This window comes from Alligator mississippiensis, chromosome 3, assembly GCF_030867095.1.
Source record: "Alligator mississippiensis isolate rAllMis1 chromosome 3, rAllMis1, whole genome shotgun sequence".
Lineage (NCBI taxonomy): Eukaryota > Metazoa > Chordata > Crocodylia > Alligatoridae > Alligator > Alligator mississippiensis.
Genome location: NC_081826.1, coordinates 98822479 through 98837027, shown reverse-complemented (window position 1 = coordinate 98837027; position 14549 = coordinate 98822479). Strand labels below are relative to the sequence as shown.

At 41.0% G+C, this 14549-nt stretch overlaps 1 protein-coding gene across 1 annotated transcript in view; it reads left to right on the top strand.

Moving 5' to 3' along the window:
* The window catches only part of MC2R (melanocortin 2 receptor), an 85227-nt gene that overhangs the window by 12602 nt on the left and 58076 nt on the right, over positions 1–14549 (top strand). The window contains exon 2 of the mRNA XM_019490615.2: positions 10692–14054. Within this exon, the coding sequence (XP_019346160.1) occupies positions 10845–11801 (957 nt within the window). The 5' untranslated portion in view covers positions 10692–10844 and the 3' untranslated portion in view covers positions 11802–14054. The remainder of the gene's footprint in view (positions 1–10691; positions 14055–14549) is intronic.

Genomic DNA, 14549 nt, shown 5'->3' with positions numbered 1-14549 from the left:
TGCTGGTGGGTAGGGCTAGGATTCAGAGTGACTTAGACAAATTGGAGAATTGGGCCAAAAGAAATCTCATGAGGTTCAACAAGGCCAAGTGCAAAGTCCTGCACTTAGGTTGGAACAGTCCCATGTACCAGTACAGGCTGGGGGCTGACTGGCTGGACAGCAGCTCTGCAGAAAAGGACCTGGGATTTACAGTGGACAATAAGATGACTATGAGCCAGAAGTGTGCCCTTCCTGCCAAGAAGGCCAACATCATACTGGTCTGCATTGGCAAGTGTGTTGCCAGTAGGTCCAGGGGAGTGACTATTCCCCTGGATTCAGCAATGGCGAGGTCACATCTGGAGTACTGTGTTCAGTTTTGGGGCCCCCAACTACAGAAAGGATGCAGACAAGTTGGAGAGAGTCTAGTGGGGGACAACAAAAATGGTGAGGGGACTGGGGGACATGACTTGTAAGGAGAGGCTGAGGGAACTAGGCTTGTTTAGTCCAGAGAAGAGAAGGCTATGAGGGGATTTAATAGCAGCTTTCAACTACCTGAAGAGGGGTTCAAAAGAGGATGGAGCTAGATTGTTCTCAGTGGTGGCAGATGACAGAATAAGGAGCAATGGTCTTAAGTTGCAGCAGGGAAAGTTTAGATTAGCTATTAGGAAGAATTTTCTCACTAGGAAGGTAGGAAAAGACTGAAACAGGTTACCCAGAGAGGTTGCAGAACCTCCATCCTTGGAGGTTTTTAAGATCCACCTAGACAAAGCTTTGGTTGGGATGATCTAGTTGGGGGTGGTCCTGCTTTGAGAAGGGGGTTGGACTAGATGACCTCCTGATGTCCCTTCCAAACCTAATTTTCTATGATTCTATGATTCATACATATTGTCATGACCCAAAGGTATGATTTTGTGTGTGCTTCAGCACTAGAATTATCCCCGTGGGATTACAGCTTCATTGCACGGTGGAGTTTTGCTTCATAGAGAACCCGCGTGCAAGGGAAAAGTTCCCGCCACTTTGCAGCTGTCTTTGCAGGGTGCATTTCTCAAGTTGCGACAGAAATGCACAGTGCAAAGGAGTTCCCGCCACCCGTATGCAAATTTGTTCCCCGCTATTGGCTAGTTCTAAATTATTCCCACGTGGTGGCTAGCGATTGGCCTGCTAGCCGTATAAGAGGCTTGAGTGGTTTCCGCCCAAGCCGAGGAGGACTCCACATCGATCTCGTGGGAACTCTGGGTACGCAGCAGGGCAATAGAAACCTTGTGTGAGATCCAGAGGAGTTTGGCGGCCTGATCCACTGCCCACCTCTTCCTGTCTTCGAACGAAAAATTATAAGACGTATCTACGAGTTTCCATTTCGGTGGCGCGCTTGTCCAGGACATCCGGAGTTCTGTTTGCGTGGAGCCTAGCAAACTCCACGTGATTGTTCGTGTTCTTTTTGTTTGTAACCGCAACTCAAGCAAGTTTTCCAGCCTGCACCGCAACCATCCCGGTGTAAGTAAACAATCTTAAAATCTACCATTACATGTCTGTGCCTAATTCTAGCTCGGCGCCCGCCCTCTCCGACCCGGCGTGCCCGGGCTGCCGGCCACAGCCCGCGTGCAGCGCAACAAGGGCCGCGGATTCGCACCCGGCCCGCACACATATGTGTGGTAAGATTATTTAATCTTTCCTTGATCACTTCTGTTGAGCTTCCTTGAAATGTCCAGAGCTCTGTGCAGTGTTCTAGTGTAGCCTTTATAGCATCATATGAAGGGAAACTGCCCTAGATAGCTATGACTTTGCATCATCTAGAAGAAATTGTACAGTTCCCTGAAGCTATTGGCAATGCTATCCATCTTCTATTCAAGTTAAATGAAGGAAAAATTAAGTGCCCCTGTGTCTAACGGCAGCTGAAATAATGTAAAACCTCTACTCCAGAATTAAACTGCATGAAAGCCTAAGCAGTGGCTAATTTATGCTGTCCGCAGAGCTATTTAATGAGTCTGATGACAAATTCAGGGGCAGGGGATTGATTTGATTGCAGCTTGGACCTGTGAGCAAAAGAAATGGTCTTCTGTTGTTTGATTCCTCATGTGTTTAGGGAACCAAGATTTCATGTTTATTTTTTGTAAATATACAGGATTACATCCAAGGAGTACCTGATCCCTTCATAGGAACATCAGCTCAGAAAGAGAATTTCTAAGTTTGTCAGTCAATGTGTCCTCCTAATGAAGGGGAAAAGGGCTTGGGATTTGGATTAATCACTTGGATCAAAAAAGGTTATGTGTCATAATCAATAATATTATAATTCCTCCTACAATCTTTTTGCTTACAGTGTCAGAAAAAATATAACAGCAAACGATAATTTGATTTTAATAATATTCTACATGGTTGCTGAATCGTAGAAACAGTACATTTGCATTCCTTCCTTCGATAACAGCTAGCTAGAAAAGATGTTCACAAGAGCTGCTCTTGTGATCTTAAAAACCTGTGCAGCTAAAGATGTTTTGCATACATGCTGAAGCTCTCTATCAAGGATTCAGCTTTATGACAATCCTCCCTGGGGAACTTAATCAGTCAGCTGGAAGTTGATTGCCTGTGCTCTGGGTCAGACACTGGTCAGTCCCACAAAGGGGGTACGAGCACATTAGGGTGGCTCTCAGGCTAACTTAGCCTGTATTGGGGAGCTATAAAAGTTTCCAATAACCCCTAAATAAAAGAGGTACAAGAGCAACAATGAATTCCACCTTTGCGTACTTCATACAGCTGCAGCTGCTTACACAAAGTACCTGTCCTGAGCAGGTCGGCATTGAAAACCCTCTGCTCAGAGCCAGAAAGTAAACAGAGTCCCTAGTGCAAATGCAGTGTATGCTGACAGATGGTTTTTTTTCTGATGCTGTAGTAACACCTCCCTAAACACTGTAGATATGTTCACCATTTTCTAAACCATGTTAACTGACTTGCATCACACAGTTTGAATCAAATATAAATTTGAATTAAGGGCTAATAGATAATCAAGGGGGATTGCCCCTTTTTCACAGACCAGTATCCCATGGGCATGGGCAGGGATAAGGGCTTAGTCAGAATACTCATACTGAGTGCATTTACATGAGACATGTTAATGTGCATTAGCCTAAGTTAATGTGCATTATGGCATGTGTCTACACATGTGTACCCTTAAGGCACATTAACTTAAGCTAATCGCGCCTAAATTTGATACCTGCAAGTGCAGGTATCAAATTAATGCATGTGAAAACACAACCAGGCACTAATTTTAGTGCCGGGTCTGCCCTTTAGTGCAGAGACTGGGGTGCTGGTCTCCTGCCCTGGGCCTACAACAGCCCCCCACTCGGGGTTTGAAGACCCAAAATTGTGTAAATATATTTCCTCTTGTATATAGTTTTCACCTTGTATATAGTTTGCTACTTGTAAGCAGTTTTTTATTGTTGGTGGTGGAGGAGCTCTGTTGTTTGAGGGATGATGGGGTTCTGTTTGGGGAGTGGAGAGGGATGGGGATGTTGTGAGGGCAATAAAGTTTTTTTGTTTTACCAGTGTGCGTGTCCTGAGAGTGGTACTGAGGATGAGTAGAAAGTGAGATGTGAGTGGTGGGGCAAGCGGGCTGCAGCGGGGAGTGCAGGAGGAGGGGGTTGGGCAGGGCCTCCTGCAGCTAGTGCCCTGGTCCCTGCTGGTGGGTGTGTGGATGTCCTGGAGCCTGGGCAGGGGAGTGCCTGCTGGGACCAGCAGAACCAGCACCATGGCCTGGTCATCGCTGGCAGGAGCTGGGCTGGAGCAGCAGGGCACTGGGTCTCTGGCAGGGGCAGGGGCAGGGGCAGGAGCAGCCCTGGCATGGGGAGGAAAGGTGAACAAGGAGGGAGATGCTGTGTGCTGCTCCTACGCTGGGCATGTGGCCAGAGAAGGGGCTGGCCAGGGATCAGCATTTCCTAAATGGCTGCCAGTGCCAAGTCTCTGCATGTGTAGACACCTGCCAAAAATCACTTAATGTGCATTAGCTTAATGCACCTTAAATTTAGTTGCACTTAAATGCACCTGTAGATGCACCCACATTTGACTTTGTGAAGGTGTTACTTTGTGCCTTATAGCCTCTGTTGTGTTGCAAAAACCCAATAGTTTCCCTTGAGAAGATTGATATTTCCAATGCTTATCTGAGTTCCCAAATACTGTTTTTCCTAAAAGCAATGCTATATATATATGTTAAGTAATACAATTTAAACTGCCTAATTTGGACTGCCCTAGTCTGCATTAACTTTAATCCTCATTCAATAAGGATTAGTTAATTCAAACTGGAGCCAATTTTAATTTGGACTACAGATGTCCATGTGTATATATGACAGCTGTAGCCTGGATTAAACCTAAAAAAACTTAATGTCTATAAATGGCCCATAAACCAAACTGCAGAATCCTGTCTGTCAGTATAGTGCTGTCCACAGCAGGCCAGTTGTTCAGCAAAGGTTCATTTGCTGCGGGTGGTCATCTTCTTTTTATCTTCTAGCCCAGTAGTGCTCTACCTCTGGCCCATGGAACTATGTCATCTGGCCTGCAGGGCTCTCCCCAGATCCAGAAATTGGGTAATGGGGTAGCAATTAATGCTGCCACTGCTCCCCTGCTATAACATTTCTAAGTGAGCCAGATGACATTGCCCTGTGCACAGGGCAAGTCTGTGGGTTCGAGCTGCCATGGGGCCACAGAGCAAGGGCTGAGGCCACTTGCTGGACCAGCCCTGTACACTAGATCAAGCCTACAGACCAGATCCAGACCATGGACCAGCCCCTGCATCATTCATTCATTCCACTGTTGGCACCACTGTTCTAGCCAAAATAGCTATACCTGCAAACTTTGTAGCACAGACCTGTTCCAAATGAGGGGAAAGTCCTATTCTTTAGGGCTGTGCAAAACTTTGGTCCCTGATTCAATTCAGCAGAGATTTGGCCCAATTCAGTGCCTGAATTTCCAAATCCAGATTGAATCAAGAGACCCTTTAATCTCTCTGAATTGAATCGGAACCCTCTGAATCAATTCAGAGAGATTTGGAAAGATTTGGCAATTCAGACATAAACACAGTTTTAAATGGTTTTTTTACATACCTCAAGGTACCTGGTGGCTGAGGTGCTAGGGCAGATGGAGCATCCCACAGTTGGTTGGCAGCTCAGGGCATCCCCAGTTGGTTGGCAGCAGAACCGGAAGTGGACCAGAAGTACTTCCGGTCCACTTCCAGGTCTGCCAGGTAGCACGTGGGGGGTCCCCTCCCATGGCTCCCTGGCTTGGCAACTGGTGCCTCCTTGGTCGAGGGGGGGGGGGGCACCTGCGTTCCCCCCTTGGCCAATCACCAAGCCAAGTGGGGGGGGGGGGCCAGCACACTCCCTGGTGGACCTGGAAGTGAACCGGAAGTACTTACAGTCCACTTCCAGGTTTGCCACCAAGCACGTTTGGGGGGGGCTTTTGTGGGATGCTTCATCCACCCCAGCATTGCAGCATTCACAAGCTACACCTGGTACATCAAGGTATGTAGAAAAAACATCTAAAGCTGTGTCTATGGCCAAATCTCCGAATCAGATTCGAATCTTCAGATTCAGATTTGGCCAAATCAAATCGGAGACAGTAATCCGAATCAAAGAATCAAATCACTGTCCCCAATTCAGGCTGAATCTGAATCGAATACACCCATTTTACACACCCCTACTATTTTTACCACTTGCCTTCAAAGTATGGTTCCCATTAACTAAGTTCTCAAGGATTTGTTTCATATTGTCAGAACAAATATGGCAGTTCCATATTAGCTGCTTTTAACTGGCTTGTTTCATAATTAAATGTTATTGTAAATCTAGAGAACTGAAAAGGAGGAGAAAGGTAACTACTTATCATTTATGTAGAATACATTTTTATTACTAAAAGTAACAGCTATAACAAAGAGGATGAAAGTTTTTATTTCTCCTCTCCACAGTAATGCATCCTGAACATAGGAACTCTGCTGTCACCTTCAAAAGTCTGAACTGTGCATGAAGCAGCACTACACAGAACCAATCAAGCACAGCTTGCCAAGCCCCTTCCTACTGGAGTTATTATTCCACTACCAGCTATTTTTTAGAAGTGGAAAATTAAGTGAACTTCTAGTGAGACTTGAGGATGGAGGTCCTTGTCCTGTCACCATCAAAGTCAGTGGGAGTTTTTGCTATTGATTTAAAGGGGAGTAGCTTCAGGACTCAAAGGCTGTGATGAGTAATCTCTTCTATTAACAAAACCTTTGATAGGAAAGATGATTTCTGGATCAAAGAGAAAGCTTGGTGGTATTCTGAATGTCAGGAAAACTGCTGTATCTCTAAAATTTAACACATTATTTTTCAATCCTATGAAATAGTATTTTTTCTAAATTAATTATGATGATGGGGAATAAACAAAGTCTCTTAGCCTAATGTAAATCCATCATCTCTGCATTACTGGTGAGTGTATTGAAGTCTAAGTGAAGAAGATAGTAATCAATACCCTAACTGCTTTACAGCCAGTTATTCAGAAATTAATTATAGTCATGCTCTTTCACTAGCCAGGAATACAAGAGTTTAATATAAAATTCACATGGATAGGAAAGCAAAGGACTGTTATACATTTTAAGAAATATTCACTAATTAAAAATCTGCCAAGGATTTGTCATCATTATAGATCAGAGCTGAACTTACCTTTTACCCTGAGATACATGAAAAGAAGATCAGATCAACTTAAAGGGGCATATTTTTTTAGTATAATGAACTAAAGATCAATTCAGTAAAAATTCAGGAGCTTCTAGGACTTCCAAGTGCTTCCAAGGATTTCTGGTGCAATACAGTGCACAGAAAATGATATGTAGGTTGAAAACAGAGGCCAGTTCTGTAGGAAGAAGGCCCTCCATCATGTTTAAGGGCTGCATCCTCTGAAGTGCTGAAAGCCCCTATTCCTACTAAGGCCAGCTGAATTTGAGACTTCTTGGCACATCACAGGTTCAAGCCCTGGGGCTGAGATGTGCAAAGCTTTTTTTATACTACTCTGGTAGTGTAAATATGCTTTAGGGCATGTCTACATTGTAAGCTTAACTCACCAGGCAGTGCAGCACTCAAACACTGCCGCCTCCTAAACTGGAAGCCCTGTAGCCAAAGTAACATGGCATTTTAGGCAGGTAGCTTGCTTAGACCTAGCATCTTATTTCTATATGGTCCTACATTGTACTATGTAGACATACCATAAGTTTAACTAGTGTTGCTGAGTACCAGATCCAAGTAGGTCTCTAGCAGCACCATACTGATATAGCTATACTAAAGAAAGTGTGTTTGAGGGTGCCACTGGTAGGTGTGATTTTAAAGGTACTGCATTGCTGTCAAGTCTGGAAAAAGCATTGTTTAATAAGAAAATAATTCTGCAAAGCTTCTAAATCATATATTCAACAAGAGAAATATGTAATCCAATTTACAGTAATTGATCTATTCTCCTCATTAATACTCTGGACACTAAGGGTATCTCTATACATCATAATTCAGTGCTGTATACCGATACTGTGACTTAGCTAGCTTTGGTATCAGAAGCAGTAGAACTATGTGAGCTTTACTTTCTGCCTGGCTGGATTTATGCAGCTATGAAAGCAGGCTTAATTAGCCCAGGCACCAACATAATTATACAGCTTCTGGGACTCAAGATAATTTCACTCTTTCTATATGGCATTACATTGTACTCTGTACAAATAGCCTAGGCTTAATACATTTTCATTGATGCAAGCTTATATTATTGACATACGTTATCCTCCAAGTCTCTTACAATGAGTATCTACCACTATCCACTTTGAGTGTATTATGCGCTCAGGGAAAATAGGTAGAGTGATAGCAATTGAGTATAAAGAAAAATCCTTGAGCTAAAAAAAAAATTTAAAAGAACAAGATTTAATAAGTTCATTTTACCCACTCAGTTGTTTGCTTAAATCCCACTGAAATGTGATTTTATCTATTTTTATTAAATGAATCGCATAGCAAAATAAAATTATTCTGAAATAGAATGCTAGCTTTATAAATCATAAAGCTTATCTGTGTCAGTAGCTCCAAAAGAGTCTCTGGAAAAATCCCATTCAATTTATAGAAAAAGCTGAATCTCTCATTCTCAGTACTAGTTCCATCCTTAACCCACCAAAATCCCATGCCCTGTTTGTATAGAACGTGTTCAGTTAGACCAGCCTGCCATTAGGAAATGACCAGGGGTGCAAATCTATGCAGTATAATGTAAGGCTTTAACTCCACATTAGTTTTTGCTGCCAAATAAACATGGTCATTCTTCTGACTGCTTTTCTTTAAACCTAAAATGAAGCAAACTGATGAAGTTAGTCCAGTACCTGATGTTATAAGATTCTTCAAAAACATGAAAATAAATGAGATCCTGCTGGTAATCTCAGCAGAGAACTCACTGACTCAGTACTACTGAGCTGTAATCAAAGTACTGGAAACAGCTGTCTAAATTGAGGCTGCACTATTTTCAAGTGCCGATCAGATGCACCCATTCCTGACACTTCAGTTAAAGATAGCTTTCTTTGTTCACCCATAGTGTCAATAAGGCTTTTGCACTGCCCTCCCTGAAACAATAAATTTCACTGCAGCGTTTAACTACCTTCACTCTAAACAAAACATCCAGGTTTTCTAGAGTTAGGCAGTATAAAATTATCAACTGACTAAACACTGTATTAAACATACAGTCTCATTCTCCTGGTAGTTTTAACCATTCACAGGAAGGGACATTAAGAAAAAAGCAATACATGTTTTTCATAATTGGGGGCTTCAGAATTACCAAAAGACCAAAGTCCTACTGTCTCAAGATTATACCCAAGACAAATGAAACATTCTATCCATTTACAGCTTCACGAACAGCAGAATAAGATTTACCTCTGGAAAGATTTCTATTAACTCTCCTAAGAGCTGGAGCATAGTCATAATGAAAAAAAAAAAAAGTCATCTATATGTTGAAACAAATACGTCATCATTTACTTAGATTTCAGTAAAGCTTTTGACTCTGTCTCACATGAGATTCTCTAACAAACTGGAAAGTACTGGACCAGTCTACAGTGAGGTGGGTGGACAACTGGCTCAGAGGCCAGAGTGGTAATTGATGGGATGACCTCATCCTGGAGGGCAGTCTCCAGTGGGGTCCCCCAGGGACCGGTGCTTGGACCCATGCTATTTAATATTTTCATTATCGATTTGGATGAAGGGGTAGAAAGCACATTGATTAAGTTTGCAGATGATACCAAACTGTGGGGAAATGCGGGCATACCAGAGGATATGGAAAAGATCCAAGAGGACCTTGATAGACTGGACTTATGGACAGCACAAAATCAGATGAGGTTTAACAAGGAGAAGTTAAAGGTCCTTCACCTGGGTAGGAAGAACCCTCACCACAAATATACAATGGGTGATAGCTGGCAAACATCTGAAAAAGACCTGGGGGTCACGATCAACTGGAAGATGAATATGACCCAACAGTGTGATAAGGCTGCCAAAAGGGCCAATAAAACTCTGGCATGCATCAGCCACTGTGTGGCCAATAGATCCAGGGAGACACTCCTCCCTCTCTATTCAGCATTGGTGAGGCCTCAGCTGGAGTACAGTGCCCAGTTCTGGGCACCACACTTCAAGAAGGACATAGATATGCTCAGGAGGGTACAAAGAATGGCCACCCATTTGATTAAGGGCATGGAGGGTAGGCCCTTTGAGGAGAGACTCCAGGAACTGGGCCTGTTCAGCCTGAGGACGAGAAGGCTGAGAGGTGACTTGATAGCTGCCTACAAGTACTTCAGGAGGGAGTATCAAGAGCTAGGAGAGCAACTGTACAGGAGGGCACCACAGGGGAGGACAAGGACCAATGGGCATAAACTAATAGAGGGTAAATTCAAGTTGGATATAAGGAAAAACTTCTTCTCTGTAAGGGCCACCAGAATCTGGAATACACTCCCAGCAGAGGTGGTGCAGTTGCCTACCTTGAAGGTGTTCAAGACTAGGCTGAACAGGCACCTTGCCAAGCTCATCTGAGCCCAATACTTTCTGCCCATAGCAGGGGACCTGACTTGATGATCGTACAGGTCCCTTCTGGTTCTTTGATTCTATGACTCTGTTCTAAGTTGTATGTTCAAGGTTTTCCTTTGGATCTGAATCTAAATTAAAGATATATTGATATAATGATTTATTTGAAAAAATAGTTGCCTGTTAAATAACCTTTAATATGGCTCTGAAAAACATAAACATTTACTAATATTCATATTTTGTACAACTAAATAAGGGATATTTTGTGTCAGTATCAGAAGCACAGTTGTAAATATATTGTTGTTCTCCACAATGGTTTCTATTGGCATTTGTCTAATTTGTTTTTAATAGTAATGCCAATCTTATGGAAAGTGCCAGAATTATTGAAAGCAAACATCTTGGCCTGTTAAGATTGCCAGACACTCGGAAACTCAAAGATTAGCTTTGAAAAAGGAGGCCTGTTGGCAGAAGGGAAATACACTTACCTAACTTCTGTGAACTTAGGAAAAGGAATTTGCATTTTGTTTCCCTTTGAGATTTGAGCTGGAGCCTTATTTTATCCAACCAGTTTACCTACTCCTAGTAATGACAAATACTAATTGAATGTGATGGAATGAACAAGTTATAATTCAGGTATCTAATTTTGACACACATGTATTTTTGTCACTTACTTTTCTGTACCTTTTGTTGTAGGTGGTTCAGTACATTTTGGTTAAATCGTACAATTGTTCAAGACAAAACCAAAAAAGTCTTCATCACAAAAGAGATTATCTTATTGACAAGTGAATATCACAGTGAAGTCAAGCCTGAGTAGTAATAAAATATCTTTTTCCACAAGTAGAAGAAATGAGGACTGACAGAGCTTCTGAAATAATAAGACTTTTAGGGCAGACAAGCATTCCATCATCTGAAAATATCAGTGCTCTCTCCTTGAACAGAACAGACTGTACGCAGGTTGTGGTACCAGAAGAAGTCTTTTTCACAATTGCTGCTGTTGGAATACTGGAAAACCTACTTGTCCTTATAGCTGTGATCAGGAATAAGAATCTCCACTTGCCCATGTACTTTTTTATCTGCAGCTTAGCAGTTTCAGATATGCTGGGTAGTCTGTACAAAACTCTGGAAAATATCTTGATTATTTTATGCAAAATGGGGTATTTGAAGCCTCGTGGAGACTTTGAGACCAAGATGGATGATGTCATAGATTCCATGTTCATTCTTTCTTTACTGGGGTCAATATTCAGCTTGCTAACTATTGCAGCTGACAGATATATAACTATCTTCTATGCATTGCGATACCATAACATCATGACACTGAAGCGTGCATTAATCATCCTGGCAGCAATCTGGACCTTTTGTGCTGGAAGTGGCATTGCCATTGCCATTTTCTCCCATGAAACAGCTGTAGTAATTTCTTTCACTATCCTGTTCCCTTTGATGTTAATTTTTATATTATGCCTCTATATCCACATGTTTCTGCTTGCACGATCACATGCCAAAAAAATTGCTTCACTGCCTACTAGTACAGTTCACCAGAGAACAAACACGAAAGGGGCCATTACATTAACTATTTTCCTTGGTGTTTTTCTTTTCTGCTGGGCACCCTTTGTTCTTCACATCCTTCTTATGCAGTTTTGCCCACACAATCCTTACTGTGCTTGTTACATGTCAATTTTTCAAGTGAATGGTACACTCATCTTGTGCAATGCTGTCATTGATCCTATGGTCTATGCATTCCGAAGTCCAGAATTACGGAGTACATTTAAGAAAATGTTCTGTTGCACCAAGTCAAATTGGAAGTAGTGCATTCTGATTTAAAATAAAGTCTATAAAATTAAGCCTACGGTGCAGTGCATAATGTTGATAAGAATAAGGTTTGGAGTTACAGCCACCAAAAAAGACCCCAATCCTGCTTAGATTTATGCATTTATTTAATTTTATGTCCTACAGATAATCTAATTGGCTTCAGAAGACCATTCAAACTGCAAAAAGTTAGTCAAGTGCATTAAGTCTTTGCCAGATCAGTGTTCAAGAAATATCATTTGTTATCATGATCTCTCTCATGCCATTTTTTAAAGAAAATTTAGTAATCCAGTCTAAAAGTGAGTGGGCTTTAAGCACCTAATTAATTTCTAAAAGATACTAAACTAAATTTAATTCTAGTGAACTAATCTGCATCATTGCATGACAGATGAGTTTAAATTAATTCTTTTTGCTCAGTACTCTCAGGTAAAAAAGATTCATAACATTCTCCCAGTAAAATAAATAGGAAAAATAACTTTAAATATAGATTACAATTTTTTTCTAACCTGCACATTTCTAATCAGATAACATCCACTGATATTTCAACTAACGATGATTGATACCAGGAAAGGTGTTACATTAGACTTGCCCAGTTCATATGCTCATTTGCCAATATTGAAGACAGAATACTGGGCAAGATGGACCATTGATCTGACCCAGTATGGCTCTTTTGTTCTTATGTTCACTGTGAAGCAGTACACACAGGCACATGACTAGATTTTGTTGGACTTGGTCTCCGCTCTCTCTCTCTCTCTCTCTCCCTTTAGCTAATTTCAAAAGACACTGACCAGTTGGGTTTAATGTAAAAAATGTCACTTGAAGATCATCCATAGTAGAAGGTATTTGGATTCTAAGGTATTTTTGGGCAAAGTTATATATATTTGAAAACAGGGATTTAGTATAAATGTATCTTTTAATTTTTAACTGCAGTATCATGTTGCTCTCGAATATTGTTTTGCTAAAGGTAGGAGATGGCTGCCATCAATCAAAGGGCTGCTAAAATTCACTTCTTTTGTACTAGATAGATTTTGTATACATTTTTTAAAATAAGCAAGACTACATTTAAGACACCTAGCATATCATCTGTTTCTTCTAATGAAAACCATGCATTAAAGCCCCAAAATGTTAACTGCTCAAGTCAAAGGTGGGCAACCTTGTTGTGAGGAGTGGGATAATTTATAGACAGAAATATCATGAGGGAACAAGTAATGGAGGCAGTTGCCAAACTCATAGATGGCCAAGTGGAATTAAAAAAAGAAATAGCACAAAAGATGGAGACTGCAAAAAAAAAAAAAAAAGATAGAGTAGCTGAAGATTTTAAAAGAAGAATCAAAGCAATCTCAAGAGATTCCCAGAAAGTTGTTTGCAACCAGACAGAAAATCACTATTGGGGAAGCAATAACAAATTTCCTGGGTAAGGTTGAAACTTAACTTCAAATTTCCTAATCTAGAATTATTAAAATAGATCTTTGAGGTGACTGGCAACATGTTTACCATGGACCAAAATGTTCTCCAAGAAGTTTTGGCCACCTTGGGACACCCTAACAGCAACAACAAATTAATGAGTTAAAACAACAGCTGGAGAAGGAATTCACAGAATTACAGACCATGGAGGAAGTCCTAATCAGAGAACTTAGATAAAACAGGATATTAACAACAGTTTTTCAGCTTGCAATCTATAGAGGCCATAAAGTACGAAGTTTAGTTCTCTCAGATCCAATAACCTACTACTTTTAAAAGAAACAATTCCTATTATGGAAATGTGTTTGGTTTACATCAAACTTGTAGCCTAAATGAATGGCCAGAAAGATGAACAGCCGGAGTTCCAGCAGCTAACTTGATTGGCCAAGCTTTTACGAAAATGAAGAAAATAGGACAAGTCACCCAAATTTGGTACTAACACTTAATGTACAGCTCAGAGCCAGCCATCTGTCCAAGCTGTTCAAGACACACAAAAAAGGTAGACCAAAGAAAAGAGAGAGACCACCTGAATGGGCTGAGAAACTTCAGGAATCTTGCTTTCTTGACACATTCAGCTTCTATAATGGACCTTCAGAATAAATTTGCAATGAATAAATATGTAGCTGGTCAGCTACATGTGGACGTACTTATCAAGATCAGAGAAAGAAGGCCAAAGACACTTCAACAGGTTATGGGATTTGCCATAGAATGTCAGCATTTTTCCTGAAGAACCCCAACAATAAAGGAAGCAGACGGTAGTGAAGAAAATGAAATGTGATCACCATGCACTGTGTAAGTACAGATATATGTCTAATATGCATAATGGAAAATGGGTTTCTAATCTGATTGTTGGATTATTCTGATTCTATTCTGATTATTTTAACTTATTGGAAGAATTGTTAAATGTAGTTTGTAAAACATGGAAAATTGGTCAAAATTTAAAAAATGAAAGGATTGAGTTCTTTATAAATGCTATTACTTTGAAAAAATGGCTTTAAAAGAGAATTATAATTATACATTTTAGGTGAGCCAGAAAAGTCAATCATCAGGCTAGAGTCCTTTACCCAGGTCAGGAAATAGGAGGACATCAAGCTAAAGGGGCAAGAAAAACCAAGGAACAACTTGAAGTTATTTGTTTAAATTCATACTGTTAAACAGCAGAATGTACTAGGAGCTGTGAATTATACAGAGATAACTAACTCTGGTTCAAATGTAGTATACCTACAGACTACTTCCCCCATGCCTGTTCTGGGCTGATAGGGAACACCCAAAGGAACCATGCACAGA